Source organism: Pogona vitticeps, chromosome 14, assembly GCF_051106095.1.
Source record: "Pogona vitticeps strain Pit_001003342236 chromosome 14, PviZW2.1, whole genome shotgun sequence".
Classification (NCBI taxonomy): Eukaryota; Metazoa; Chordata; class Lepidosauria; order Squamata; family Agamidae; genus Pogona; species Pogona vitticeps.
In genome coordinates, this window is record NC_135796.1 from 20,160,177 (window position 1) to 20,188,006 (window position 27,830).

A 27,830-nucleotide genomic window follows, 5' to 3' on the forward strand; every position below is an offset into this window, starting at 1 on the left:
AGGCCTCTCGCTCTCCTCCTCCTCCTCCTCCTCTTCTCCGGCTTCCTTTCCAAATCACAGACAGAAGGGTGAACTTCAACTGTTACTGGAATTAATTTATGAAAATCATAACAAAACTGTCAAGTCCAAGTGGGGAAAAAAACGGCTCTCACTTAAATAAGACAGACGACAACATTGTACAGGGCATGAAATAAATTGAACAAATGTGCAGACTTCAAATAAATAACATTAAAAATGCCTGGTGTTTGTCAATACCTCCGCGGATAAAAGCAACCAGGTGGGAGAACAAAATAAAGCTGTGACTGTTAGTTTCAACACGTTTTTTTTTAAAAAAAATACATTGAACAGATTTATTATGGACACACATCAATATTCAGTAGTGCTAAACCACCTCATATTTACACATTGTGAAATATAATATCAGCCGGCAACTGAAAGCAAACAAACGAGAAAGAGGACCCTCATGTATTCCATCAGATGTCCTGAGTATAGATAGAGTCATTCTATTTATACAGTATATCTTTTCCTCATTTTTGTACAAGACTAAAAACTAAGTGCATATGTATTACTATTAATGTGCTCCTCTGTTATTAACAACAGCTATAAATCCTTCCAGTTCCTACCACACAGTTCGAAATACTTTCCACGTGTTTATCTGAGATGACACCTGTATGTCAGAGCTCCGAGACAGGAGATGCCCCAGAAAATGGCTCCAAGATGATGCTGCACAAGGGGAAGGAGAGGACTACTGCTACTGGGACGTTGCCAGAATCCCTTCCTTCCAGTCGCATGCGCTGGGATCACCCGGCAGAGGAGAAAAGGGAGGCTCTTCATGCAGCCGCCAGGCAGGGAGGGATGCTTAGCTGAGGCAGGAGGGAGGGGGGGGGAACCCCACAATCACAACCGGAACACCCCGAGCGGCATCTTGAGAGGTCCCCTTTGGAGGACTTTGCTTTTCTGGACCCTGCCTTCCAGAATCCCTCAGCCAGCATTTGGCCCCAGGAGGCCGATGGCTAAAAAGAGGGAGAGCTTCCTAATTTCAGTATAGCCCCCATCTCTCCAGACACACACACACAGAGAGAGAGAGAGAGAGAAGGAAGGTGCAGCAGTCCAAACAGACAAGGCGAGGCAGTGGTTTCTGCTCATAACTAGCAGAAGGATGCTATCCAGATCAAGCAGGGAACCTTCTGGGACCGGAAATAACAGGGCATGGACGTTCCAGTAGGAAACCCTGGCAGTGCCAGCCCCTCTTTCTCCCCACCTCTCTCTCATGCCGCCCCTCTGCCTCTCGCCTCCTCATATACACTCCTGCAGCCCAATATCTCCAGTCCTGTTCTTACCAGGTCATTCCAACAACATCGGAAAGCTCCTGTGGCTTCTGAAGGACTTCTTTGTGTGTGTGCTTTGAAAGCATAGGAAATAAACATCGCCCAACTTTTAAGAAGTGTCCTCAGATTCCTAACTGAAAAGCATTGCAGGCTAACTATCTTTTCAGAGGGAAAGTTTATCTTGTTCTTGCTGGAGGTTCACCCACCTCTCCCTCTCCCTCTCTCTCTCTCTCTCTCTCACACACACACACACACACACAACGGTGCTGAATCCCTCACAATGAAGGTTAAAAGGGGAGAGAAACAGAGGGAGCACACACACTGCTGATTTTGTTATGCCAAGAACCGTACTTAACCTGCAATCCACAAGAACAACTTAAAAAAAAAAAACAGGTGTTCTGAGCCTCTGTTTGCCAAAGTTAACCCGTCCCACGACTTTCACAAACCAGACTTTTAAATTCTACCGATGGAATATTTTTTGATAATCAGACCTCTCTTCGTCCTTCATCTACACCCTAATAGAGAGGTAAGTTCACCCCACCAATGCACCACCCCCACTCCACCTCATGGAAGCTAATAAGTCACAGCAGATTCCATGGCCTGATCCTGACAAGCCTTCAAATGCAACACAACTTCCCTGGGTTGGGCCACCCAGAAATGCTTCTCCAAATAAAGATACAGGAGTTGAAATGGAGACACAGACAGGAATTTAAAATTCACGACTTCCTGTAAACGTGGCACCGTGCAAAACGGTCACACGATTGAACCAAGAAGGTTTAATGCAAAATGATGACAAACCCTAACCCTCCCCCCCCCCAAGGCCTATGTGTATTCCCTGCTCCAAGGACATCAGCAAGGGCAGGTCTGGAAAAGACAGAGCCAGCAGGACCACCAGAGGAGGCCCGCTCTGGCATGGCCCGTGCGCACCGCCTCAGGCTATTAGAGGCTGGCCGGCCAGACGGCTGGAGGAGATGGGCCCCTACGCCCCTGTCGCCCCGGAGGGCAGGCGGGCCAGGGGCCCTGCCATGACTGCCCAATGCACAAACCTCCTGTGCAGAAAGGGTGGGCTGCTCCCGCACAGCTAGTGCTCCCGGAGCCCTACCGGTCCCAGGCCCCAGCTGCTCTTCCCCCCCCCCCCCGCAAAGGCCAGGCGAGGCTCTGCCGGGGACCGACCAGGAGGCAAGCCTCCCGGACTTTCCTGCACCAGCCGGACCTTCTGGAGGTTGGGAGTGGAGCTGGAGACGGGCTCACGGGCATCTCCCAAAGCGGGACCCGGGAGGCATTTTTCACATGACCCTTGGTGATGACGGGGACGCCACCCAAGCTAAAGAAAAGGTTCACAGTTCAAGGAGGGGCGGGCGGATGATTATGAGAGGGCCTGCCCACTCTCACACAGCCCACTAAGAGCACCCAGGCCAAGGGCGGCTGTTCGAGTCCATCGTTCTGACTCCTGAGGAGAGCCTCTTCCTTGTTCGAGAAGGAAACCCTTTTCAAACTCTCTGGGCCACCAAAATTCACAGCAGGCCAGCCACGATGCCCCGGCAACCCTCTGCTTCCAGAGGTCTTCTCAGAGAGCGCCAGCCATGCGGCAGCAGCCACCGATCCCTCAACTGTCGAGCACTATCGGTGAATCATTCCCTCTGCTCTCTCTTCAAAATATGCCCCAGAGAAAAGATCGTCTTTAAAAAACCAAGAGGGAATGGAGGTTCCCAAAAAGGGACCACATTTTGTCAGGGGTTCCACCCGATCCCACAAACGGCCGGCCTCTATTCCTCTTCCTCGCTTTTCCTCAACAGACACTCAAGACACACAATCTGCTCACAAGCCAGAAATGTCAGACGGGAAAGTCACGCAAGGGTGACACATTTCACAACGGTGAGCCAGCAGAGGTCACTCAGCCCTCTCCCTATCTAGAGCCCTGGCAGTGGGTACGCGCGCGTGCGCGTGCCACCTGTGAACGCAGGCAGCTTCGTCTGGGACCCTTTTAAAAGGCCACCGAGCTGGAATGGAGGAAAGCCGATTCAGAGTTTACTGCGAGGGGTCCAGTGGAAGCAGCAGCTGTTTACAAAACAGAGCCGCTGCCGCAGCAGCAGCAGAAGAGAGAGAGAGAGAAGCGTGCAGATCCATGCACACAGACGCGCGCACACTCTTGAGCTGCCCACTTCTCCTCATTGGTCGGTCCCTTCCTAATGTGTCCGCTCCCTCACTCGCTCCCTCACTCCCGTCACAGAAGCAAAAACAAACAGCAGCAGATACTCTAGTTAATAAGTGCAATAAACCAACGGACTAGTCAGAGGCCGATTCTTGGTTTCCCCAAGTAGCAGCAGCAGCAGCAGCAGCAGCAACGACATTTAAAACCACAGGACACAAAGAGAGTCCAGTCCGGCCAGCGTACAGGGGGCAGTCCAAGCTGCCACTGAGGGCCAGCCGGCTGGACGGCAGGAGGAGGCAGAGAGCCACCCGTGGGTGACCTGACGGGCAGAAACCAAACAGGGAGAGTCACCGGGGGCCACCACCTCTGCTCCCGAGGGTGAAGGTTCTTCCCAAAGGTGTACCGAACCCCAAAGAAGTGCAGTCTGGGGGGAAAAAAAGCAGCCATCCTTCCAAGGTGCCACCTGTGAAATCCCACCATGGTCGGTCGGCCGGCAGAGGCTCATCCTCCCAACCGAGAAGTTCCTTCCTGCAGTCCTTTCCTGGGGGGGGGGAGCCAACTGGGTGGTTGGTCTTGTGAGGCATCCGTCCCCAGTCTCTGTCCTTCATTAACCACGATCCACCACCCGCTCGGCCTTCTTGGGTGCCGTGAAGCCGGTTCCTGGGCACCGACCCCCACGGTGCTCAGCACCACCCAGGCTTCCATCCTTCTTGAGGCAACTCCTGCTTCAGGGACCGCAGGAGGAGTGAAGGGGGCGCCACCGGGACACGCAGGCGAGCTCCCTACCGCGCACTCTCGGCCACCCTGGCCCTAAAGGCCGTTGCTGTTCCGGTGGTTCAGGGGCGGCTTCGGAAGCTCCACCACCGCCGAGCGAGACTTGTTCAGGAACTTGGGAGCCCTTCGCAGGAGCCGCTGGGCTTCCGTGAAGGCCTCGGTCAGCTCCTTCTTCCACTGAACATACTCCGGGTCGCTCTAGAAGAGAAGAAGGGGAAGCAGAGCCTTGCATTAGACGGCGGTTCTCCCGAACCCCTTTGGCTGCAGAAGAAGAAGAAGAAGAAGAAGAATGGGCTTCCTCACGCTGAGCGGTCACGTCCCTGCTGCCCTGGGACCGTGGGGTGGGGAGAAGAAGAGGCCCCAAAGCCCCTGGAAGATCTGACGGGAAGCCGAGGGGCGCGGTTTGGAGCCCGCCTCATCTGGCCACGATCCGCCCTCTGCACTGCCAGCTCTTGACTGGCAGTTGGGACTCTCCCAAGATTGGAGGGGGAAGCAGGGAGAACCTCACACCCAAGTCCCAACCAGGCCTGATCCTGCTTAGCTTCTGGAATCAGGCAAAACCTGGTACGTTGGAGGTGGGAGAGTCGTTCGGGAGAAGGATGTTCAGGCGATGGACCCTTTGAAAAGCACCACCATTTTGCTTGGTTTTCGGCTTCTCAGAGTCAGGGAGGGAGGGAGGATCTGCCACATCTCAGCTTTGAGTTCAGAGCAGTCATTCCTTCCCAGCCACAACTGAAGCCACCCTTCAGGAAATACATCCCCCCACCCCAACCCAATGAAGAGTCCCCTGGTTACCTCACACTGCAAGACGAACTGTTTGCCTCCCTTAATTCGGAGCAGAATGCACTTCTTGTCCTTGATCTGCGTTTCCTCCACGGAGACAATCTGCTCCATCGTCAGCAGGTTTTGCTAAGGGAGCCAAAGAGGGAACCAGGTTCAGGGCCGCCGCCCCCCCCCCCAGGCCCCCAGCCGAACCCTGCAAGACCCTGGCCAGACTCCTTGGGCAAAACAGAGGAACGGAACGGAAAAGGAGCCTGTGTGGACGGGGCAGGACACAACATGGGGACACGCCACAATGCACTGTTGGCTTTAAACATTTCCAGACGTTTCCCCTCCTGACCAAAAGGGAAGCCAAGGGGCCCCACAGAGCCACCCCTGTGGACTGAAGGAGGATGAAATCATACTGTCAGGAAATTCACCAAACAGCAGGAGAAAAGGGCAGGGAGTGCCAAAATGGCAGCAGGGAGCAAAGCAAAAGGGCGGGGCAGGGGGGGTTTCCTCTAAAAGCAACAACGGGCCACTTTTCTATAGCTCCTACAGGCCTGCCTCTCAGTTGGAGTTGGGGGCAGGGGCCACAATCCTGCAGAGCAGCCGTTCCCAAAGGCCCAGGAATGGTGGCACACTTTTTTCTTAGACAAACGGGGAAGAATTAATTCCGCGCATGGCTTTGTTGGCCTGCAGATTTTTGCTAGGAAGTAACCATGCGCGAGCGCTTCTTCGCTTAGCATCTTTCTTTAAGGTTTATGCTGCTGCGTTATTCTGCAACACACACCCCTTTCAAAGTTTCCCCTTGAAGTCAGAGAACATTTTCTCCCGGAAGGGCTATGAAAAGGGGAATAGGCCCACTGCCCTATTCTCCCCCAACTCCCGACCCCCAACTCTCCTCGTTCAAAACAGGACACATACACACTCCATCACCCAGCAGGTTTAATGTGGGTGAGCAATGTTTGTGAAATGCAGCTTTAGGGAGAGTTCAGGAGGGTTGCCCCACGCGCAGGGAAGCCTCTCCCTGCCTTTCCAAAAGTGCCACGGAGGGTGAGGAGCCTTTCTGCCCCATCCTGACTGGAAAGGAAGCGTCTAGAGTCCCACCCAGTTCAGCAGAGCCTGGGTGGGCAGTGGATCGTGCAGAGGGGCAACAACGCCCCCCTCTTCCGACGCCCCTCCCTTGAGCACAGAGAGAAGCTTCCCTGGCCTCCCCACAGCTGAACACGGGCTCGCTTTGGGAACTGCTGCTGGAGCGGAGCGGTGCTGCTGCTGCCTTACCCGCCTTGGCTTGTTGGCGTAAGAGCGCCAGGCACCCTAAATGGGGAAAGGAGGCTGTCACAGGCTTGCCAGCACCCTGCCCCTCGTCCAGCTGGCTCAGTAGAAAGGGGCAGGGGGCACAGGCAGGGAGCGGCAGCTTGCCACCCTTTCCCCCTTCCTTCAAAGGGGGCAGGCAATGGAGAAAGGCGGGCGGCTTGCTCGACTCACCCGCGACTCCCCTTCTCCGCGCCACTCGAGCCGGTTGGGAAACAAGTAAAAATAGCGCCGCTGCCACTGTGTCAGGAAGGGGTTGCCCAGCTTCAGCATGTACCCGTGCATGATGCAGTCCTTCCCTAGGGCGTAATCTGTGGCAAGAAAGGAAGCGGTTCTAGGGGAACGGGTCCGTGCTCATCGCCTCTCTTAGGGATGTGGCTCTTTGGGGGAACAGCTCCCGGAAAGCCTCAGCCGGCCCCTTGCCTTAGAAAGCCACTCTGTCCCCGCTCACGGCAACCCAAAGGGAAGGGAAAGGGGTCTCTGCCCTCAAGGAGGTTCCAGTCCGTTCCTTGCTCACAAGGGGACACTTGAGGCAAACCTGACAGCTGTGCAAGGTGGGCCATGCTAGCACGGGCCACCGGCACCCTCGCTCGAAGCTCACACATTTCTCCTCCCAGTTTCCCCTTCCAGGACACCAAGCGCTCCCCCCTCCCTCCCTCCCTCCCTCCCTCCCTGACACCCCAGGGTCTGCTGGCGCTGCCCCTCCCCACGCCGTACCCTCGGCGTGCCCCAGCTGCTTGTTCTTCGCCCGCTTCCTGGCTTCGATCTTGTCCGTGTCCGCATTCACGGCCTCGTAGACGGTTTCAGCCACTTCCTGCTGCCAGCGCTCCGAGATGACCAGCGGAAAGTTCTTGTAGAGTTCCTGGTCGCTATCCAGCAACTGAGGAAAGAGGCAGCAGGAGGAGATGAGGGGGAGCCGCGGGGGGGGGGGGGGCTCCTGCGAAGGGCAAGTCCTCCCCCCCTTTTTGCTCCCTCTTCCCTTGACCTCGCCACCACTACACCCCTCCTGAGCCTCGTCTTAGCCCAAACCTTTCCCGGCCTGACCTTACGTGAACCCCTTACAGCTGTAGCTTCCTTCCTTCATTACTGTTCACTCCAGAGCATGCCCAGTAAGGGAGGGGGGGGAGATCAAAGCCCCTGTTTGGTGAGTCCCACTTGCTGTGCCAAAGAGCCAACCCTGCACGGAAGAGCCACCAAGCCCCGCAGCAGAGGAAGCAGGCAGGGAAGGCACGCACGCCCCTCCGCCCCGGTGGAATCCCTCCGAGTCCCCCAAAGGAACCCCCTTCTTCCTCTCCCCCCCCCCCAGCCAGTCCGAAAGGTTCCCACGAAGGCCCCGCCGCGCACCTTGATCCCTTTTGTGTCCTCCTCGTCGAAGGAGCCGATGTCAAAGGCATCCGCCGCGTTGACTTCTCCCCTTGGAGGAATCAGGGGCGGGGTGTACTGGGAAGCCAAGGGCAGGCCCACATCATACGCCTGCCACCTTTTGGAGATCTTCTACACATTTATTGGGGGGGGGAGAGACAACCAGGCAACCCCTCCCCATAAAAAGAAAGGCCAGAGGGACGGCACCAGACAAGCACAAAACGGCTGGGGACTCTCCCTTCGGAATCCCTGCCTGCCTGCCTGGAGTCTCCTTTGGCCCCTGGTCTGCTCCTCAGGGTGGTTGTGACAAGAGGGCATGGTGTCAGCATAACCCCTATCAGGAAGAGGAAGGGTGGCAACCCCTAACCCCTAAATGAAGTGAGGATCGGGTCCCCCTCGACCAGTCAGCCCTTCCACGGCTGACAATGAGACTCTAAAACAAGGGCCCTGATGAGAGGCCGGGGGGGGGAGGGGGGCAGGGAGGAGGAGGAGGAGGAGGAAGGCCAGCAGAAGAAGCGTCCGAAGCCAAGAAAGGGACAAAGGGACTCGGCAGGCCTTGGAGACGGAGCAGAGGGGCCTGGGGGGGGGCAAAGGGCTGGACAGGCTGGGCCAGAGGGGCAGGAGAGGGCGAGCCAGCCAAAGGGCCACTGCTGGCCTTTCCCACAATGATGGTTCGGAAGGATTCTTCCCAGCAGCTGCTGGTGGTGCGAACGCCGGTAGCTGGAGGGGTCTCACCTTCTGCAGGTAGACGTGCTGCCAGTCGATGCCTTTGAAGAAGGGGTGCCCCTTGACCTCCTGGGCCCTGAGCATGAAGAGAGAACCAGGCGGGGACTGGAATGTGGCCCCCCCCGAGGAAAAAGCAGGGCCTCCTCCGTCCCATCAGGCCACCACCAAACCAAAAACCCAGCGGCGGGCAGCTTCCTTCAGCCACTAAGGGGCCCCTTCCAGCCACTGAAGAGGTTTCCTAATCAATTCACTCCATTGCTTCGTTTAGCAAGCCAGCTGCTGCCACCAGGCCCCCCCCCCGCACCCCAGTTCTTTCTCATGGGGCAGGAGCGCTGCTTCCGAAAGCGCCCGAGCCCAGAGCCCACCCTCTTCTGGCCGGGACTCACCCGCTCCCCTGGCAGCCCAGCCTCTTGACGACCTCCCTCTGGAGAAGGCCTTCCAGCAGGGCCTTGAGTTCAGGGGAAAAGGATTCGGGCAGCTCCACATTCTAGGGATGAAAAACAAGAGCTGGAGGAGACCCCCCAACGAGCCCTCTAGCATCACCCAGGGTGGGGCTGGGGAAGGTGGCTTGGACCCTAACAACTCTCCCATCAAAGCCTGGAATACACCAAGAAAGAACCGAGCGTGGCCAGAGGGCGGGCGGGAAGCACCGAGAAGGAAGCAGAGAAGGCGAAGGCTGCTCAAAGTCCTTACCACAGTGAGGGTCATGCGGTCAATTTCATGCTTGTCTTTGGTTTTGTGCTGCCTGAAAGGGCTGTGCCTGAGGGAGAAGAGGGAGGGAGGGGGAAGGAAGAGAGAGAGAGAGAGAGAGAGAGAGAGAGAGAGAGAGAGAGAGAGAGAGAGAGAGAGGTTTAGCAGGGCAGGGGGTAAAAGGTCGGCAGCCTCACAAGCACAGCCATCTGCAAACAAAGCCCTCAAAGGCATCCGTGCATACATGCGGGGGGGGGTGAGGGGGAGAGAGCTGCCTCCCGCACCCCTGTGTGAGTCTCTGCTGCTCCTTGCCAGCAGAAGGCGCGCCCAGGCCGGAGCCTTGCCGAAGGACGCGGTGGTGGTGCTGAGGTCCTGGCTGCTTCCATCGCTCGCAGCCTGTGCTGGACAAAGCCTCCCACAACGGCCACGCTGTGCACCCGAACCTGCCAGGCGCCCTTCAGGGATGGCCGCCCGATGCCTGGGGACCAGGACTCACCCTCGGAGGAGCTTAAAAAGCATGCAGCCCAGGGAGAACCAGTCGGCACTGCTGTCGTAGGCCGTCCCTTTCTGCAGCACTTCGGGGGCCATGTAGCCGTGAGTCCCCCTGGCAAGGGAGTCAAGAGGGGCGCATGAGCATCCTTGCAGCAAGGTGAGTGGGAAACCGCCAGGGAACGCCAGCCTTGCCCCCAAAACCCTGGAACCCGGAGGGCCACCAGCCCACACAGGCAACTGGGTATCGGCCCAGCCTCATGCGCCCCCCTCTGCGGAGGCCCCATGGGCACCCAGCCTCCCACGCGCCACGTGCCACCCACCGCTCTGCCCAAGAATGAGAGTCCCCCTCCACAACAGAATCAAAAAGCCCATTTTTTTTCTGAGAAGGGAAACCATTTACACTCATTGGTGGTCAAGGAAATGCAGCATCCGGAAGGTTCCACGGCCATGCCAGGAGGTAACGGGTGGTCCGTCTATGCCAGGGGAGAGCGGCACGAGAGGGCACCCCACACCGCCAGGTTGGGGGACCCTAGGGAGAGCGAACGCTTCATAGAGGAGGGAGGACCACTTCTGTGCCCCACGGGTGGGAGGTGGACCACCCACAGGCGGGGGGAGAGAGCCTGCCTCAGCCCCGCGGAGGGCTGGGGGCCGGGGGCCGCCTCAGGCGTCCCAGGCAGAGTCAGAAAACAGCTGTGCCCACCACCGGCTTCGGGCCGGGTACTCACACACTGGCGTGAGGCTTCTTCTTGGAGAAATCGCACGCCAGGCCCAGGTCGGAGATGCGGACGTGGCCATGTTCATCCAGGAGGATATTGGCGGGCTGTGGGCACACCAAGAACAACGCCCCCCCCCCCGTTACTTAACAAACGAGACACAGAAAGGTTTAACCCACGGGATAAGCTTGCGGCGACTTTCCCAAAATTAGCTCCCTGCGAGAGGGCCAAAGTTACCACCAGCACCACCCCGGCAGGAGGGCCTCTCCTCGGCCGGCCACCTCTGCCCAACTCCGAAAACCCTGCGGATCGAGGCCCCGGGCAAGGCTCACCTTCAGGTCTCTGTAGACGACGCATCGGCCGTGCATGTGCTCCAGCCCCAGGATGATCTCGGTGGCATAGAAGCGCATCTCCTTCTCGGAGAAGACCCCGTGCTGGGAGAGGTGGTAGTGGAGGTCCCCACCTGGGGGAAAAGACCGGGGGGGGGGGGCTTGAGTCCAGCAAGGCCTTCACCGCTGAACGGGGGGGGCGTTCTAGGCCCTGCCCAAGAGCTGACCCAGCCACACACACCCACAGCCCCCGGGGGATTCAGAGGAGCCCTGGCACCGAGGCCACAGGAGAGGCGGTGCGCCTGTCCAGTAGATAGGGGCGGGGGCGGGGCAGGGGAATGCACTGCACATTCAACCGAATCCAAGCCCAGAACTTGCCAAGGGAGGGGGCAGGCAACGCTCCCTCCCTCCCTTACCGTTCATCAGGTCCAGGATGAAGCAGAGCTTGTCCGGGGTGTGGAAGGCGTACGTCATGCAGACGATGAAAGGGCAGTCCTGGGAAAGGCAGGCCGGAGGGTGACTGGGAAGCAGGCGGGGGATCCCCACCTCTCCCCAAAAGGCACCCCCACCTCCATTGAGAACAACAGAGTCGTCAAGGCAGCCGCCCGCATGTGTTTGTGTCCTTTCCTGCTTCGCTCTGGATGAGAACAGCATGAAGCCGGAACAGGCGGGGGGGGGGGTTTGGGGGGACTCTGGCCTCCTCCCCCCACCCTCTCCTGCCACTGTTGCTGGCGCCATGGGTGGATCATGCCCTGCACCCAGAATTCCTCTGTAATGGACTTCCTCTTTCCCTCCTCCAGGCCCCTGGCATCTGAGGTCACACCGGTGGACAACCTGGGCACCTGAGACCCGCAAAGGTCAGCAAGGAGCTGTGGGGTCCAGCCAGCGGGCCACCTGCCGAGGCAAAGGGCTCTGCCATCCGCCCGTTCCCCCCCCCTCCACCGCGGTTTACGGGCTGACACTGACTTCTTTAATTGGAAAAATGGAAGAACAAGCCGCCCCCTCCGCTTGGGGTGGAGTTTTTATCTGAAACACAAAGCTGAGCCTTTCTGCCAGCCTCTCTAGTAAGGACGGCCATCAGAGCCACGCGGGGCCTGATATAGCAAAGGTGGAATCGAGCGCCGAGGACCCTCTGTTCGGAAGGCACTCCTTCCTCTCTTCCCCCCCCCCACCCCAGTCATTTGGGTCCCTCTTCCAGATGCCTTCCTGGATCCCCCACCCCCAGATCCCAAAACACTTCCACTTCCTGTCAGAGCAGCCCAGACTCTCCCCAACATTGCAAAGAGGGCCAGGGTGCCGAAGGCCACAGGCAAGTCCCCCAGGCGGCCCCGGCCATAAGGATTTCCTTCCGTGGCCACCTTTCATTCCTTCATGGAGACGCTCTGCAGCCTCCCCCTCAACCCACACCCTTTGGGGTTTCCACGGCTGGCTGCCCCTCACACAAGGGAGGATTCACAGAATTCCTGCAGGAACCACTTTCTCTCTGCAGGAGGAATGTCGGAAGACGGGTTACCGAGCAGAAGGGCTTCCTGAGCGGGAAAGGCTGGAGCGACATACTCACCCCGGTGCTGACGAGGGAGAGCATGATCCTCTCGTTCAGGGCGAGGGTCTCTCCTTGCTTCATCTTAATCCTCTTTTTATCCAAACACTTCATCGCGTACCTAGAAATGTTGCGCAGTTGAGGGAGGGGGTTTGGGCAGAGTTCCCTGCAACCCCCAAGCCATGTTGGGCCCTTTTGGAGGCCCTGCTCTGGACAAAGTCTGGTGCCCAGGGCTGGCCAGCCTCGCTTCCCCTGCAGCAGGACCCTGACCCTGCCCAGAGACCACCGAGCAAATAGTCAGGGGTGGCCCGGCCGTCCTGCAGTGTCGGCTGCCAGGGTGACACTCGGTTGTCATGCCGAGAGCAAAATTTAGCCGTCCTGCTAGTATGGACGCCTGGGAAGACTCAGGAGGTCACCGCTCCCTCCCTCCCTCCCTTCCACCCCCACCCCCATGTGTGTGCCTTTCCAGCTGCCCGCCGAGGCCCTTGGAGCCCTTTGGGGACCCGGCACAAGGCGGCCATCCTCTGCTGGCTGGTTTATTGTTCGGTGGCTCTTGGTCTTTAGTCCGGAGGCCTCAAAGCAAATTTCGTCTTCATGACAAACCGAGCCACTCACATCTTTCCTGTGTCTGCTTTTCGACAGCCGTAAACCTCTCCAAAGCCTCCCCTCCCGATGATTCGGTGGACACTGAAGTCATTCATGGTCAGCTGGGGACAGAAGAGATGGACGGGCGGGCATGAGAGGGCCAAAGGCCAAGGGGCCCACCTCCTGCCAGGCGCCCCCTCCCCTGGACTCCACCACCCAAATTCAGATCAACGCAGGCAGAAAAGTTGGCTGCCTTCTTGGGCTTTCCGGGGATTTGGTAGGAAAGTTGGCCAAAAGGGAGCCCTCGTTCCTGGCAAGGCAGCAACGGGTTCTGGAAACCACCAGAGGCCACAGAGAGGGGGAAGAAAATTATCCTTGATGTCAAGGTTCAAAAGGAGAAGAAAATCGGGCCACGCATGGCCTAAATCCATATCCAAAAGTGTTCCTCGTGAACTTAAGAGCTTAATCGGAACCAGGGGGCATCAAGACAAGGAGAGAAAGGCTATGTCCTGGGTCCTCTGGGGCAACTTCTGAGACAATGCAGGAGAACAGACCACCTGCAAGCATAAGCAGAGTGCTTACGTCTGAGAAGGTGCAGGAGAAAAGGCCAATTCTGCACCCCAGGGATCAGCCATGATCCGCTCCCTCTCTGCAAGGGCGGCATTTACTCATTTTTCCCGAAGCAAGAAGTAGTCAGGGGCTTCCCTTGGTTTTTAAGCCCACCCCTGAACCGCCACCTCCCACTACCCGCCGTGTGGGAAAGAAAGGAGCCAGGATTCCCCTCCAAACGAGTTGGCCCACCACAGGAGGCCGGCCTGCCTTCCAGACTCTGCTCCTCGACCACCCCTGATATTTAAGAGCACGCACAGAATGTTACCTGCAAATACTCACATGAATGTTGAGCTCTACGTTCTTCCACTGACAAAACCTAGTGAATTTATCGCTGCAAAAAAGCAGGAGAGAAAAAGTCCGTTCCATCTGTTTTGGTAATTAGGGGCACCATCACTTTAAAAACCTTTAAATATTTTAAAATTTTAAAAGCCCTGTTGGTGAATCTTCAGCGAGCAGGTGTTGGCTGAAGACAAGTCCTGAGTAACGCTTGGTTTATGATGCCTACTGCAAAAATGCATCAGACATAAAAATCCCCGAGTTTTTTCTTATTTGATTTGTAGCACACTAATAGCGGTGGGGGAGGGGGAGGGAGAAATCCCCAGTACCTTAGTAAGAAAAATCATCAAATGCTGCAATTCAGAGAACTCTGTGAAATAATTAAGGACTAACAATATATGCAGTGAGGAAACAGTTGTTTCTGCCGCAAAGTAAATGATTCACGCTTTGTGCCCAAGGTAGGAAAACACGCCTTGGAAAGATCTCTCGGTACAACCAGCTTCCTGTCTCACATTCATCATCTTAAGTGATTCACGTTGTGTTCCACGAAGCTGCTAAAAACATGGGTGGCCTCACTCTTGCCCTCCAAGCAAAGAGGGCTTAAGAACCAGGCCACCCCAAAGGCCACCCTCTGGACTCCCCTTCCCCACTGGCCACCTGACCACCCACAACGGGCAAGGGTCCAGCCCGCTGGCCGGGGGCTCCAGAGACGTGTGGCCCCAAGAGCCAGGGGCCTCCAGCACCCACCCTCCCAGGAAACGGGCTCCCTCTTAGAGCAGAAGGACCGCTCACGCTTCGTCCCGATGGAAATAAAACCAGCCGTCCTGCTACAAAATCCTGCAGGGCCGCTGAGCCACTTTACCAACAGCAGCAGAGCTGGGCTATTGACTCAGCTCAGTTCCTGCAAAGCTCATCTCAATTGCCAAGATCAGACCTGGTGGGAGGGAAATCCTCCCATGATCAAAGACAGCATTTGGAGATTAACTTTTGCCCAAAGCTGGAGGGAGGAGAAGCGAGCTAACCATCTCTCTCTGTCTCTCTCTGTCTCTCTCTCTCCCACTCAGTACAAGGGGCAGCTGGCAGGCATCTGCCCAGAGATCGGGAAAGGAGCCCAGAAAAGGAGCCTTTTCCCTGGTTCTGGGCAGGCCCGAGCGTGGCGTGTGCCGACTCTCCGCTCGGCTCGGCTCCCGGACACGTGGGACGTTCCGTTCCCCCCCTGGCCACACTTCATGGGAGGGCTTGACAGACAAAGATGCTGATGCCGCGGCAGCTGCTAATGGCCGTACAAGGGGATCAGCGGTCTGGCAAAAACACATACCTTTCAAGAAACATCTGGAAGATCTTTCCTCGGAGGCTGTCACAGATTTCCTCTATGTAGGGCTGAAGGAAAACCCAATGCTGGGTTAAAAGGCTGGAGTCCCACCCCTTGGTCTTCCACACCCACACACGTCTGTCCGTCCGTCCTTCCCTCCTCTCAGCCCTTCTCTGCTTTAAGCCTCTGACAAGAGCCGTCCGATCAAAGAGACCTGGAAACGGAGGGGGGGGGGTTGCCCCTCTGGGAGCCTGGCCTCTGAGGCGAAGAACTCCCCGTTCGCCCCTCCTTTCCATTCCCAGCCACCCCGTCTGGCGTCTTCCTGCCCCCCCCCGGTGTGCTTTCTTCCTCGGCCCCCATTCCCGGAAGCTGCTTCCACGCTGCCACCCAAGCCTCTCCGGCCAGGCCCCTGCAGCTGAATTCCCCTGTGATCCCGACCCCTGGGGCTTCGGCAGGGCTCCACGGACCGGCTCCATGGCCGTTTCTGAGCAGCCGCAGTAATTACAGCCACGGCCATACAGAGACGTACACCTGGAATTCCAGAATTGTGACAGCACCCGAAGGGCTGAGCTACGGCCTGCCACCCTCAGCTCGCCTCCGCCCTCATTGTTCCCACTTTACATGGGGGGGGGAGTTGAAATCAGGAGTCAGAAAAGACGACCCCCCCCCCAAGCTACAACTTGACTTCCCAGGATGCCTGGCTCGCCCGCCCCACACCGACTCTCCCATGGAACACTGGCAGGTCCTTTTTAATTCTGAAGCCTCGTCACATGGCTTGAAAGAGTGAAACCTTATTTGTTGCGAATTGCAACGTCTGAACGGGGCTATGCTGAACCTGTCCCTTTTTTTAAAAAAGGAAACTGACTAACTAACCCACGAGATCTGCAGATGCCAGAGAAACAAAAAAGGCAGTGCTCACCTGGAAAAGGGTGACGGGGACCTGCTTCTTGGCCAGGTGCGTCTGCACGTGGTCGACCGTAGGCTTCGAAAAAGGCTGCGGAGAAGAAGGGGAACAGGGACATCAATGGGCTTTAATAGCTGAACCCCCCCCATCAGAAGAGGAGCTGGGGGGCTGGGCTCTTCTGCCTACCTGGCAGGGCAATCGGGTGCGCGAGGAGGGGCGCCTTGTGAACAGGGAAGGCATCCGGGCAGAGGCTGCACCCGAGCGGGGCAGCTGGCATGCAGGGGGAGATGAACAGCCTCCCCTCCCAAGCCAGCTCTTGTCGGGTCTTTGGTGGAACCACCAAGAGGGCCGTTTTTCCCCTCCGGTTTTGGGTCGTTTTACCCCGAGTGCCATTTCAAGGGCAGGAGAAGGGACCCCAGAGGAAGGGAAGGACATGGGCCGACGGTGCCCAGATCATCCATGGTGGCATTGAGCCCTGATGGGTTTTAAGGATGCCTCATGCCCCCATGAGGGAAACGTATAGTAAGACCTCCACGCTTAATGCACGCACGTGAGAACAGGAGAGCAGCTCCTTCATGATGTAGGTGTCGTAAATCTGCCGACTCCGGCTGAGGCGCTCCTCCTCCGAGTCCAGCTTCTCGTACTCTTTGATCTGCAAGAGGCAAATCCCGTCACAGGAGGCCAAGTCCTGGGCCTTGGGATGGCTTGGTCAGCTTGGCCCTCAAGGAGACACCCTGAGGCTTAACCAGTCCAGAGGCTGGGGTCCCCTTGACTTCCAGGGGGAAGGGGGCCAGTGGGAGTTTGGGGGGCCAAAGCCAGGCTCACACCCCTCTGTCACATGGATGCAGGCTTGTGTGCATGCACAGACAGCCCTCCACATGCAACAAGGTGGGTCCCTCTGGTGGGGCCGAGGGCCAAAGTTTCACCTCCAGCACCCTCCGGGCTGCTGCTGGTCTCCCAGACCCTGGTCTGCTCTTTGGGGTGACATCCGGAGCAGCTCCCCCTGCTGCCCCACGAGGGAGGCCCGGCAGGTGTGGGGAGTTGGCAGGCAAGCAGCCCCTTCTTGGCCGAACTGGCTCAGTTCTCTCCCTCCCTCCCCTAATTCCGCTAATGAGTTCTATGGCGAAGAGACGTTTGCCTTTCCATCAGGACTGCCGCCCGCTTGGACTCCATCCAGAAGGGGAAGAGGCTTGAATCCCACCCATCGGAGCCTCTCCATCACGGGGACACACCGTCCACCCCAGCTCAACACCCAGACTCCCCAATGGAGATTCCTCTGTTTCATGGCTCGCGCTGATCCCACGAAGGGACGAAAGCAATGTCTACCTTCTTCAAAAGGGATACGACTCTCACTGGGGGACAGGCAGCCTGGGTCTTTCTCATCAACCTCTCGTGCTTGCTGGGGGTGGGGGGGGGGGGAAGAAGAGCCCTTTGCTCCCTAAAGGGAAAGCGTCTTCCTTCTCTGTCGCACGCGGAGGCGGAGACGTGCCCAGAGGACAACCCCACACACACACAAGAGGGACATGCAGGCTTCCCCACCTTGCCAGTGACCCAAAGCCAGGCCAGCTTCTTTTACAGGGATGTTCCCATAAAGGGGTGAGTCCTTCAGAGGTGAGGGACTGTGTGATGGAAGGGGCCGAGGGTCTGCACGGGACTCAGGAGACCGGAGTTCAAATTCCTTCTCAGCTCTGGAAACTCCATGGGAGGAGAGCAAGCTCTGGAGGACTCCCCCCCCCCCGCCCACAGACACCAATTCAAAAGGGAGAAAGGGAACAACCTCCCCACTGCAGCCCTGGGTTGAACTGTGGAACTCACCACCACAAGCTGCTGCTGCCTCAGATGGCTTTGAAAAAGGATTAAGATCAATTAATGGAGGGTGAGGCCAGCGATGGCCATGAGCCCAGAGAGCAGTCTATCCCCTCCAGTACTGGGGAGACGGGGGGGGGCCTCTCTTGGCTGCCTACCAGTGACTGGAGAAAATGACCCTTGCCCTTCCAGGCCCTTATAGGAGTGGCCACCGCAGGAACAAGGGGTGCAGACAGGCTGCCCTGGCCAGGCGATCATTCCCACCTTTCGCACCTCGCAAGTTCCCCCCTTGCACAGAACCCGTTAAATCTAAACGAAGCCTCCTACCTCCTCGTAAAACTTCAGCTGTGGGACGCCCTCCTCCTCCATGTCCGTCCGGCAGAAGTCCTTGAAGAGCAGGAACCCTGGTGGGAAACAAGGGAGACTCGTGAGGGGCAGCAACAGAAAAGGGTTCAAAGGCGGCCTTGGGCCCCCCTCCCCACAGAAATGTACGAGGAAACGGACCCCGTCCCTTGTGGGACTTCAGGGGCTAAGAGGCAAAGGTCCACAGGCCGCCTGCCATCCTTTGGCTTCTGCTAGGGGAGGGTAGGGGCAACAACGGGTTCACCCTCCCACCCAAAGGGGCCCCGTCAGGCTAACAGAAAGTGCCCGTCGTTTTGCAACCCTAGTTGTAACTCTGGACCCTCAGGATTCCAATCAGGAGCCCCACTCCCACCCAGTCTCATGGATGTCCTGTTTTCTGCCTGGGATTATCTGTTCCAAACAGGCAATGCAGAAGGAAACTGCCCTCTTCAGAAGAGGAGAGCCCGTCGTTTCTCTCTGCAAGAGGCATCGGTGGAGCCTCAGGGCCAAAGGAGACCCAACGCCCCATGGAAGGCAGGCGGCAGCCTCAGAGGTTGGCCAGAGGCTCCCAGGGTGGGGACAACATCCCTCCCACCCAGAGGGCCCCCATGCTCCTCTCAGCCAGCCGCCACCCCCCCACGGGTGGCCCCACAGAAGCAAACAAGCGCTCGTCCGATACCCTAAGCAGCCCTGCCTTGCCTCCAAACGGTTTCCCGTGCCCCCCAAGGACATTTTCCCAGAGAGCCCAGGGAATATGTTTGGACGTTCGGCTGCAGAGGCGGCTCCTGCCAAAGACACCTTCCCAGCCAGGCTGGCTCACAGCCCACCGGGGAGGAATGCGGCTCCAAAGCAAACAGGCCGTTCAGTGGGTTTTGCTGAAGGGCCACCTTAATCCCCTTGGGAAAGCACGAGAAAGGGTTTACCCACGCGGGGGCTGGCTGGCTGGCTGGCTGGCTGGCTGGCTCCCTCCCTCCCTCCCTCCAAGCCCCTTCCCGGCAGGGGTGGGCAACGGCTGGGCAGTCAAGAAGATGGACCTTCGTTGCAAAAGGAACACACACACACACAGCACACCCACCAACCACATTGCCAGCTGGATGCCCACTTTACAACCCCCAGGATTTGGCCATGGATCTTTTAAGATGGGGGTTGGCCAACGGTGATCCCCAGACGCGGCTGGATGTGGCACCTCCCGCCAGCCCCAGGATGCGAGGAGGGCATGTCTCCCACCCCTCCTTCAAGAGCCTCGGGAGAAGAGTGATGGCCTAGATCCATTGCTTGCTCCTTCAGCGTAGACCTGCAGAGCCGACGCACCCTAGAGAGCGGCACAACCGATGACCGATTTTCACCCTTTTGCGACAAGCAGCCACGCGATGGAGGCCAAAGTCGGTCTGGCCGGGAGCTTCCCTGCCTTCCGGTTTTAGAGCTGGAAAAACAAGCTGGCTTTTGAGAAGAAATGTTCTTTAAAAGTTTGGCCAGCCTAAGAATGGTCTTCTGACACACAGCCGCACCAGAGAGAACATCCTTCGCCGTGCTATTTTCGGCGGCCGGGGAGAGGGGGAGCGCAGCCAGTCATCCGCCAGAGACTCTTCCCACCCCCTGCCACTGCTGCCCCCAAGTTGAAGGCTAACCATTTCCTCAAATTGTTGCTTCACACACTGTCCCTTTTATTTTATTTCATTTTTAGGGGAAAAGTCCTGACAAGTCACTTCTGCTTCTAAAAATATAAGGGGCAGCTGATTTCATGGCTTTCTAGGAAGGAACAGGAAGACCAAGCCAGAGGAAAGGCAGCTGGCCGCCCGCACCGCGCTTAGAGTGTTGTTGAGGTGGTGGGGGGGGCTTTTCAAAAGGCTGCGTGGCTACTGCGTGGCTACCCTTGGCCACGAGTCACTCAGGCAGGGGAGACTATGTGGGAATTGGGTCCCTCCCCTGGCTGGGAAGCTGGAGGTCTGGAAGCTCCCTGCCTCTGGGGCAAAGAGACAGCCTGCGTAGCCCGAGGGTCCCGCAGCCCTCCGAGAAGAAGGGGAGGCCAAAGCACTTCTTCCGAATGCTTTCTCTACACAGTGAGAAATCTCTTGAAAGGAGCACTCTGAGTCAGTTTGAGGGCATGTTATTATTATTGTTGTTGCTATTGTTATTGTTATTAGCACTGCTGTGGCATCGGGAGAAAGCAAGAGAGAGAAGGTTGGCAATACACCGATGCCCTCCTTCCTAGCTGGCGGAGAGATTCACTGCAGCTTCTCTGCAACAAGGGGGTTGCAAAAGGTTAAGAATGTCTCCCAGAAAACCCACTTCACACAGGCCTTGGCGATGCGTTGTTCTATTATTTAACAACAACAGAAAAGTTGCTCCAGCTGCTGCTATAAATAAAGGACGGAGATCAAATATTTATAAAGAAAAACAGCACACTTTGCTAGCACAGTTTCAGAAGCTGTGATGTTTTGGGAGGCAGAACCTGGAAATCGTCCTCCATCTCAAGCGCTTCCAGGAAAGGACACATAGTGAGAGCAACACACAAACAAACAAACAAACAAACAAACACACACCGAGGGAGAGACAGAGAGACCCCTCCAAATCCCAGCAATTTGGATAAAGCATTGCGAGGTTCTCTTCCTTACCCCCTTCGGAAACGCCAGGTGCCATGCATTTGTGCACTCATCAAAAGCCAAGGAACAACTGAATGGATTATGCCAACAGGCCATGTTTAAAGAACCGCTTTGGCAGGCAGAAGGCTGCTCTTGCTTCGCCTCTGTTCAGAGTTATGCGCTTTTGCACCACCGGGCCCACCCTGGACTTTGCAGGCTGAGTCCCTGGGGCGTTAGGTTAAGGGGTACACACTGTCAAACCCCAAAGGACCCTTCTTGAACCACACCAGCTCCCCAATTGCCACAAGACGGGTGAAACACATTCTCTCCCTGGATTCCGATGGGCTAAACAGCTCCCCAGTTTCTGTCTCATTGAAAACGCTCTGAGATCTTTGTCGCATGAAATGGGGAAGGAAACCACCTAAGTTGTCTGGCTTCAGTGAGGAGTTTTAGACTAAAGAGCCCAGCGAAGCCCCAACCAAACCCACGCTCCTCATCGAGAAATCTGCTCCTTGGAAAGAGGCCGGCGGAAGGAGGGCCGTGCCAACATGAACAGAAGCTGGTGGGAAGGCAGCGGCTGAATCAGAGGATGGGGAAGCTTCCCAGGAGGAAAGGCTCCACCACCGACAGAAAGGTCAGCGTGCTCTGATTCCATTCATTTCCATTTGTCTCCTCGGGGGTGTCCTGAAAATAGTAATAGAGCCTGACCTCTTCATGCCTTGGGACGCCGCCCGTCAAATTCGGCCACCAGGCAAAACAGCCACTCAGCCTAAGACACCAGACAGCAAAGGGACTTGCCTCCCATCCCTCCCACATCCACCCTGGTGGTCCAGGGCCCGGCCCTGAATGATGCCAACCACGCCGGTCGTATTGTTTGCCTACTGCTGTTTGTGGCAAAGGAGAAAGCACCCAACTTGACCCATGAAGAGGCAGGAATCTAAAACAAGGGCACCGCCCGCCCTCACCGGCTGCAACACCTCCCTAGCCAGGCTTCTTGGCTTTGTCCTCTCAGGAAGCCTCCATTAGAAAGATCTACAGCCAGAAATAGAATACATAAAATTAAATAAAATCCTATCCATGTTCACCCAAGGCAAGGCATAACTTGACGCAGCTAATTGTGGCTAGTTGACGGGTCGGTGGGGGGCATCTTGGCTGTGCAATTCAGCTTGTGGCAAGACACACCCCTCACCCTCATTAGTTAGCTGCAGCAAGCTATGCTAAACTTACACAAATCCCATTAGGGTTCTGGCCAGAGAGTTCATCCTTATTTTTTTCACGTGTGACCTCAAGGCCACATTGATCCAAATGGCATTTTTAACGCAAAGCCGATTACCTCCACCTAATTGGAATCTCCTATGTGTCACAAAGACCGAATCACCATCCAGTTGACCAGTTCCTGCCAACCGTATGGGAACAGGCCAAGCCCCAAATCTGTGCCATGCTTCAAAACAAGAAAACTTGTCCCAGGGAGCTCGTTATTATGTGATAAACAGGATGTGGAGAGGAGCAAAATGAGTTAAAAGTAGTTCACTGACTCAAGACAGAACCCAAACTGCGCTTCTCCCACACACAGAGAGACGCACACGCATGCACACAACACACTCCAGAGGAAGCAGCTTGTGCCGGGACAGAAGGAACCGCTCGCCGGCCAACTGCTGATCAAAAACAGGCTTTCAGATAAAGGGGACGCCACCAGCCCCTGAACCAACAACGGCCTTGTTTCCTATTGGAGGAAGAAGAGGAGGAGGAAGATCATTGTGGGAGACCTTTCTCCTTCTCTTCAGCTCTGAGTGACTGTGCCCAATTCTCCCTCCTGAAAAGAGAACAGGGCACACCCTTCCACGCACACAACAGCAAAGCCTTTCACTGCTCCCCTGGAGTCAACATGCAAGGAGCACTCATTTTGTGTGGGCAGCTCTGGTCACGAGCACAGCTGGGCAGGGAGCGAGGGAGCGAGCAAGGGAGGGCATCCTAATAAAACGTATTACACCATAACTTACCAATCTTCTGATTAAAAATCTTGTCAAAGGTTAATTCTCCTCTCTCCTCCAAATACTTCTGCATCACACTGCGGATACTGAAAGAGAAATAATTGCAAACCAATGACTCCATGCTATTCTCGCCCAGTGAAAGGAAGACACACCAAGCAGGAAACTGAAGTGAGCCAAGGAGCTGCACAGCTCTGGAATCATCCTCGCAGAGGGTAGTCCTAACCTTCTGTGTGCCCTGTGGGGCGATTAATATTCTTAATAAATAAGAATAATCTCTCTAGTACTCTAACGAACCGATTGCTCTCAGATACATTTAGAAGGCATAAATGTTAATGTTTTGGTCTACAAGTGCCAGAATCTGCCAGCCAGCCAGCCAGCAGGTCCTCCTGGAGAGCAGATTTTCATCATCACCTTTTGCAGCTATGGCCTGCCTCTCTCCAGGGCAGAGGAGACCTGAAAGCTGAGATACGGGGGGGGGGGGGGGGGTCCACAGATCCACACGGGAATGCTGCTGGCTCTGTCTGCAAAGTGACACAACCCTGCAACGCATGCGCACGCGCTCTCTCTCTCATCCCAGAGCTGAAATCATTCCCCCAGGGAAGGCCCTCTGACACTCTGTTCTAACGTAATTAGTCCGATAAACTTTATTCATTATTTTGAAAAGAAATGGCAAAGAAGACACGAACCCTGCTAGCAACAGTTTCCTAGAAATGGAGAAAGGAGAGGGTGGCAGAAGTCTTGCCTTCCTCATACAAATCATTTCCAATCTGCCACCGAAAGTCAGCCCCCCGTTTCCTTCCCTCGGAGTGGCTTTTCCCAGCTGGTCTGTGCTTTGACCTAAACAAGGCCCCCAGTTCTAGCTGACCAAATAGGACTTTCCAAAGTGGGAGCTGTTCTTTTTCTCAAAACTGTATTAATTAATTAAAGGGCAAAATTGGATGGGTGGGGAGTCCTGAAGGTCATCTAACACAGTGGTTCTTAACCTTGGGTCATCCACGTGTTCTTGGACTGCAATTCCCAGAAGCCTTCACCACCAGCTATGCTGGTTGGGGCTTCTGGGACTTGCAGTCCAAGAACACGTGGGTTACCCATGGTTAAGAACCACTGATCTAACGCAAAGAGACATAGACACAGCAATGCCCTTGCTCACCAGGCAGCATCACCTATATTCCATGCTCCCGCTTCCCTTTCTGGCTGCTGTTACCAAAATATGATAATTTAGCACGCTCGCAACAAATGTGGCACTCTCATCCTGCCAAAACGTGGCTGGCTCTGGGACCAGAAATCCCAGGAAGCAGGACGGAAAAGTCCCTGGGTAGCCGCTGTGCGGATGAGGCTGAGAAGAGGCCAAGCAGGCCCCGTCAGAGGGAGACAGGAGGGGCCCGCCTGGACCCCTCCTGCACCCTTCCCACCCATGGAGATTTCACAGGGGTCCATCCTGCTGGATCCTGCCCTTGGCGGATGCTGGGAACAGCTTGTTTCCTGCATTCCGAACATTAGATTATTCAAGTTATTTTTTTAAAAAATAGCAGTACACAGACTCCAAATGTTATTTTATCACCTGCGGCTTGGTTTTCCCCTTTGCTAACCTTGCCTCTGGAGGTTTCAGGACACCAAAGTCCCCACGGTTATCTCCCAGGGATGGGGGTTAATGATCACCTGTAATTAAGAGAGGCTGCTTTTTCACCCCCTTCTATTCTAGACGCGGTGGAGATTACATGCCCAGAAACAAGAACACAACCCAGTTGCCTCTAAAGGGTCGGTCCTGAACCACAACAGACCGACCAACCGGGCACACACACATCCCAAGGCTTGGCTGCACAACTCACACACACCCAGCCCACCTGCTAGGGGTGCAAAAAGGGCCAACCAGTGCGGGAACTGACGAGTTCACTCTGAAAACGGAGCGAGAGAGCACTGCAATTTCAGGACACAACAGGGTTCAGCGGAGGTTTCTGTCCTGCCCTTCTTCACTCTGTTCATCTCAGGAAAATTTCAACCCTGGGGGGTGGGGTGGGGGGGAGTGCAAGCTTGCTAGCACACAAGGTGTATGTAAATGGACAGGAGGAGGGGACACTTTTTTCTCCTTGCTTTAAAGTTACTGCACCAAACAAACAAACAAGCAAACCAACAAACCGCACAGACGTGTCCTTCCTTCCGCCTCCAGGGCTCCCCATCCCTTGACCATTCCTCCCGACCTCTTTACCCGACAGGTAACCAGCAGGAGGGACGATGGCCCTCTGGGCCACTCTCTCTCACCTCCCCCCCCAAGAGGGCACCATCAAAGTCCTCTCCCTCCCTCTTCCATCTCAGGACATAAGCCAGTGGCCAGGCTGCCTCTGTCCAGAAGCACCAAGGCCAGGAGGCCTGGCCTTCAGTCCCGGCGCCTGCCTGGCCAATGGAGAGCGCAGGGGAAGAAGGTGGCGTTTTCCAGCTACAACCCAGGTCCTCCTCTCCTGGTTAATGTCCGACATCCGCTTATGTCATTAAAGCAAGGATGTGGGCAATGCTCACCCATCCAGTTCAAAGAGAACAGCGGCGGCTCAAGGAAGCCACTGGAAGCAGCCTGGCCTCCTCTGACCAGCAGCCACCCTGGCCGACCAGGGTCTCAGAAAGGGCCCCTGTTTCTCAGGTCCACCTGGAGAAGATCCTGGGGGGGGGGAGAGGCTAGGGGGCCCCATCCAGGGGCTAACCAGGCCTGCCCCTGCTTAAGCTTCCGAAATCAAGTGAGGTGGGGGGGCAGCCTCAAGGCCTGCCCCATGCACGGGTCCCGTCCCCTTCCAAAGGGATGGACCAACGGACTTCTGCAAAGCTCAACAAAATGCAAGCGAAACAGCACAACAGGATCAGGCCAGAAAAGAGGAGAAAAGGGGACCCTTGGCCAGGAAGTGCAAGAGGCAGAAGCGGAAGCCCACAGAAGCCACTTGCTCCTTGCCATGGGCCCCAGACCCACGTGGGACTGTGGGGTGGGGGGATCCTTGGGCTAAGGATCTCTCTGAGGAAACAGGGTGCTCCCAGCAGGGGCAAGAAGAAAACAAAAAGCACAGAGAGCCACAGGGCTCCACGAGAAGAGAAGCACTCAACCCTCTCCTCCCTGGGCAACCCTGTCATGAGAAAAACCACCAAAGCCCCACAGCGCCTGGGGCAGGCCTTGGAGCCCCCTTTCCAGGAAACTTTGGTCATCGGAGGGGTGATGAGGAAGAGGCCGAAGGGCTGCTCCTTCCTCATCACGCTTTGCCCGCTTCCCAGAAGAACAGGGAGGAGCCCGTAAAGAGCCCGTCCAGCCTTTTACGCTCCAGGAGGCCCGGGGACAGGATCCCAACCCCACAGCCTGAGAAGCATCCACTGAGGTGGGTCTGGATCTGAAGGCAAGAAAAGAGCGACCCAAACACCACCACCGGCCGACATCGCCTCAACAGGGGCCCAGGAATCGTGGCTCATATCCCAGGGGACCTGGCCGGGGGGCGGGGGGGGGCGGCAAAGCACAAGCCCACCTCTAGCTGAGTTTCTCCTTTATTTCAAGATTTTGGGCAGAGGCTCCCCAAAGAGACCATCCACCACTCTGGCCAGGGCTGGCCAATGGGGGGGCTAGGGCTGGGGGTCGGATCGGGGCAAGAAATCCCAAGAAAAGACAACGTCCTGAAAGGGCCACTGGATGCTTGCCATGGTCGGGGTGAGGGTGGGGGGTCAGAGAGAAGGTGGCTAAAGCTTCAGAAAAGCTTGCAAAATTGCAAAATCCAAGCAATATGTTCACAAATCCTTTGACATGCTCCATAAGCCAAGAGGTGTGCAGGGGGGGGGGTGTACAAGATCTAACATGATGGGGGGGGTAGTGGCTTCTGAAGCCTTCAGGGCTTCAGACAGGAATGGTATGCAGGCCGCACGGGTGGCTGGGGCCTTGGGGAGGGGGTCACGTGAGGACATGACAGAGCCCTTCCCTTGAACAGGTGGGGGGGCAAAATGTTCCTGCTCCCTTAGGGCCCGCCAATCACCATCCATCGGTAAACAACAACAGCTGTCTTTGAAGAAACACAATACTGTAATGGGAGGAAAGAGGCATGTGGGGGGGGCATCCTTTATGCGCAGGGGCTTCTGACCAGGGATTGTCCCTCAGATGAGTTACTTCTGGGCAAAGGGGGGGTTGGCACAAAAAGGGTGCAAAGCTTGGGGGGGAGGTGTTATTTTCCTGGCTTTGCCAAGGAGCAGAAGGTTGGGGAGTCCAGTTTTGGGAAATGAATAAACTGCATGCTGTGAATCCACCTGTGTGGGGGGGGCAAGGGGGGGAGGGGTCTTGGAGGCCTCGCCTGGCCTGGCCCAATTCAGGCAGAGGGGGACCCTAGGGTTGCTTTCGGCCCCCTCCCTGCGCTGCCACCTGTGAATGGTAAGTGCCCCCCCTTGGGCCCCCCCCCACGCCCTCCTCACCTGGGCTCCGGGAGGGTGATCTTCTTGCTGGCACGGGCGGCCGGCGAACTCTTGCTCTTCTCCATGGCCATCAGGTAGCTCACGTCGGCCAGCACGGCCTCCAGGTCGGCCATCTCGGCTGCCCCCCCGCCTCCTTCCCCACACACCCCCCCAGCCAAAAACAAACAAACTTTGGCCTGGCCCTGGCTCTGGCCTGGCCTGGGGGGGCAGGGGGAGGGGGACTTGGGGGTCAGGGAAAGAGGGGAGGGGGCTTCTTTCTACAGGAGACCCCCCTCTCCTTCCTGCCTTGGGGGGCAAGGAGGCCCCCCAACCCTCACCCCACAGCTGACAATCCCTGGCCCTGTCAACAGCACCCCACCCCCCAGCTAACCCCTCCTCAGAAACTGGGGTCACCCTCAAGACTCCTTGGCAAGGGGGCCCTGGTACTAATAGGAAGGGAGGGGGCCCTCCCTTGCCCCCCTGGACTTGGGCCCTACAGAAGCCCCCCCCTATTTATCACCCCAAGGACAAGTAAGTCCCTTTAAGGGGGGGCAAGGCTAAACTCCCACCTGCCACCCCTCCCTGGCCCTTTATCTAGGGTGGCTCTCTCCCCCTCCCCGTGGGAAGGGTCTGCTACTCCTGGGGAGTCATCGCCCCACCTCTGTGGGATGAGGGGGAGAAGGAGAACTGGGGGGGCTCCTCGCCCCAAAATACGACAAACACCCCCCCGAGGCTCAGGGGCACCCCTCAGCCCCCTCCTCCTCTTCCTCCTCCCGGCCCATGGTGAGGGGGGCCGCCGCCGCCCGGGTCCCCCCCCCCGCCGCCGTCCTCTCTCCC

At 56.8% G+C, this 27,830-nt stretch overlaps 1 protein-coding gene across 2 annotated transcripts; it reads right to left on the bottom strand.

The window, feature by feature from the left end:
• Positions 1 to 74: 74 nt before the first annotated feature.
• GRK3 (G protein-coupled receptor kinase 3) lies at positions 75 to 27,830 on the bottom strand. Of its 2 annotated transcripts, XM_020801892.3 has the most exons (22): positions 27,015 to 27,830; positions 22,602 to 22,678; positions 18,005 to 18,081; positions 16,422 to 16,523; positions 15,887 to 15,961; positions 14,974 to 15,035; positions 13,659 to 13,710; positions 12,798 to 12,889; positions 12,204 to 12,303; positions 11,059 to 11,137; positions 10,646 to 10,776; positions 10,326 to 10,420; positions 9,605 to 9,712; positions 9,112 to 9,178; positions 8,805 to 8,905; positions 8,428 to 8,494; positions 7,675 to 7,770; positions 7,048 to 7,210; positions 6,505 to 6,641; positions 6,298 to 6,333; positions 5,050 to 5,163; positions 75 to 4,452 (listed from the first exon to the last, which is right to left on the bottom strand). In XM_020801892.3, the coding sequence occupies exons 1-22, from the start codon at positions 27,125 to 27,127 to the stop codon at positions 4,291 to 4,293; spliced, it is 2,106 nt and encodes a 701-aa protein (XP_020657551.3). In that variant the 5' UTR covers positions 27,128 to 27,830; the 3' UTR covers positions 75 to 4,290. The 2 variants fall into 2 exon arrangements, with proteins under 2 accessions (XP_020657551.3, XP_020657552.3); XM_020801893.3 differs by lacking the exon at positions 6,298 to 6,333 and having other exon boundaries at positions 27,015 to 27,828.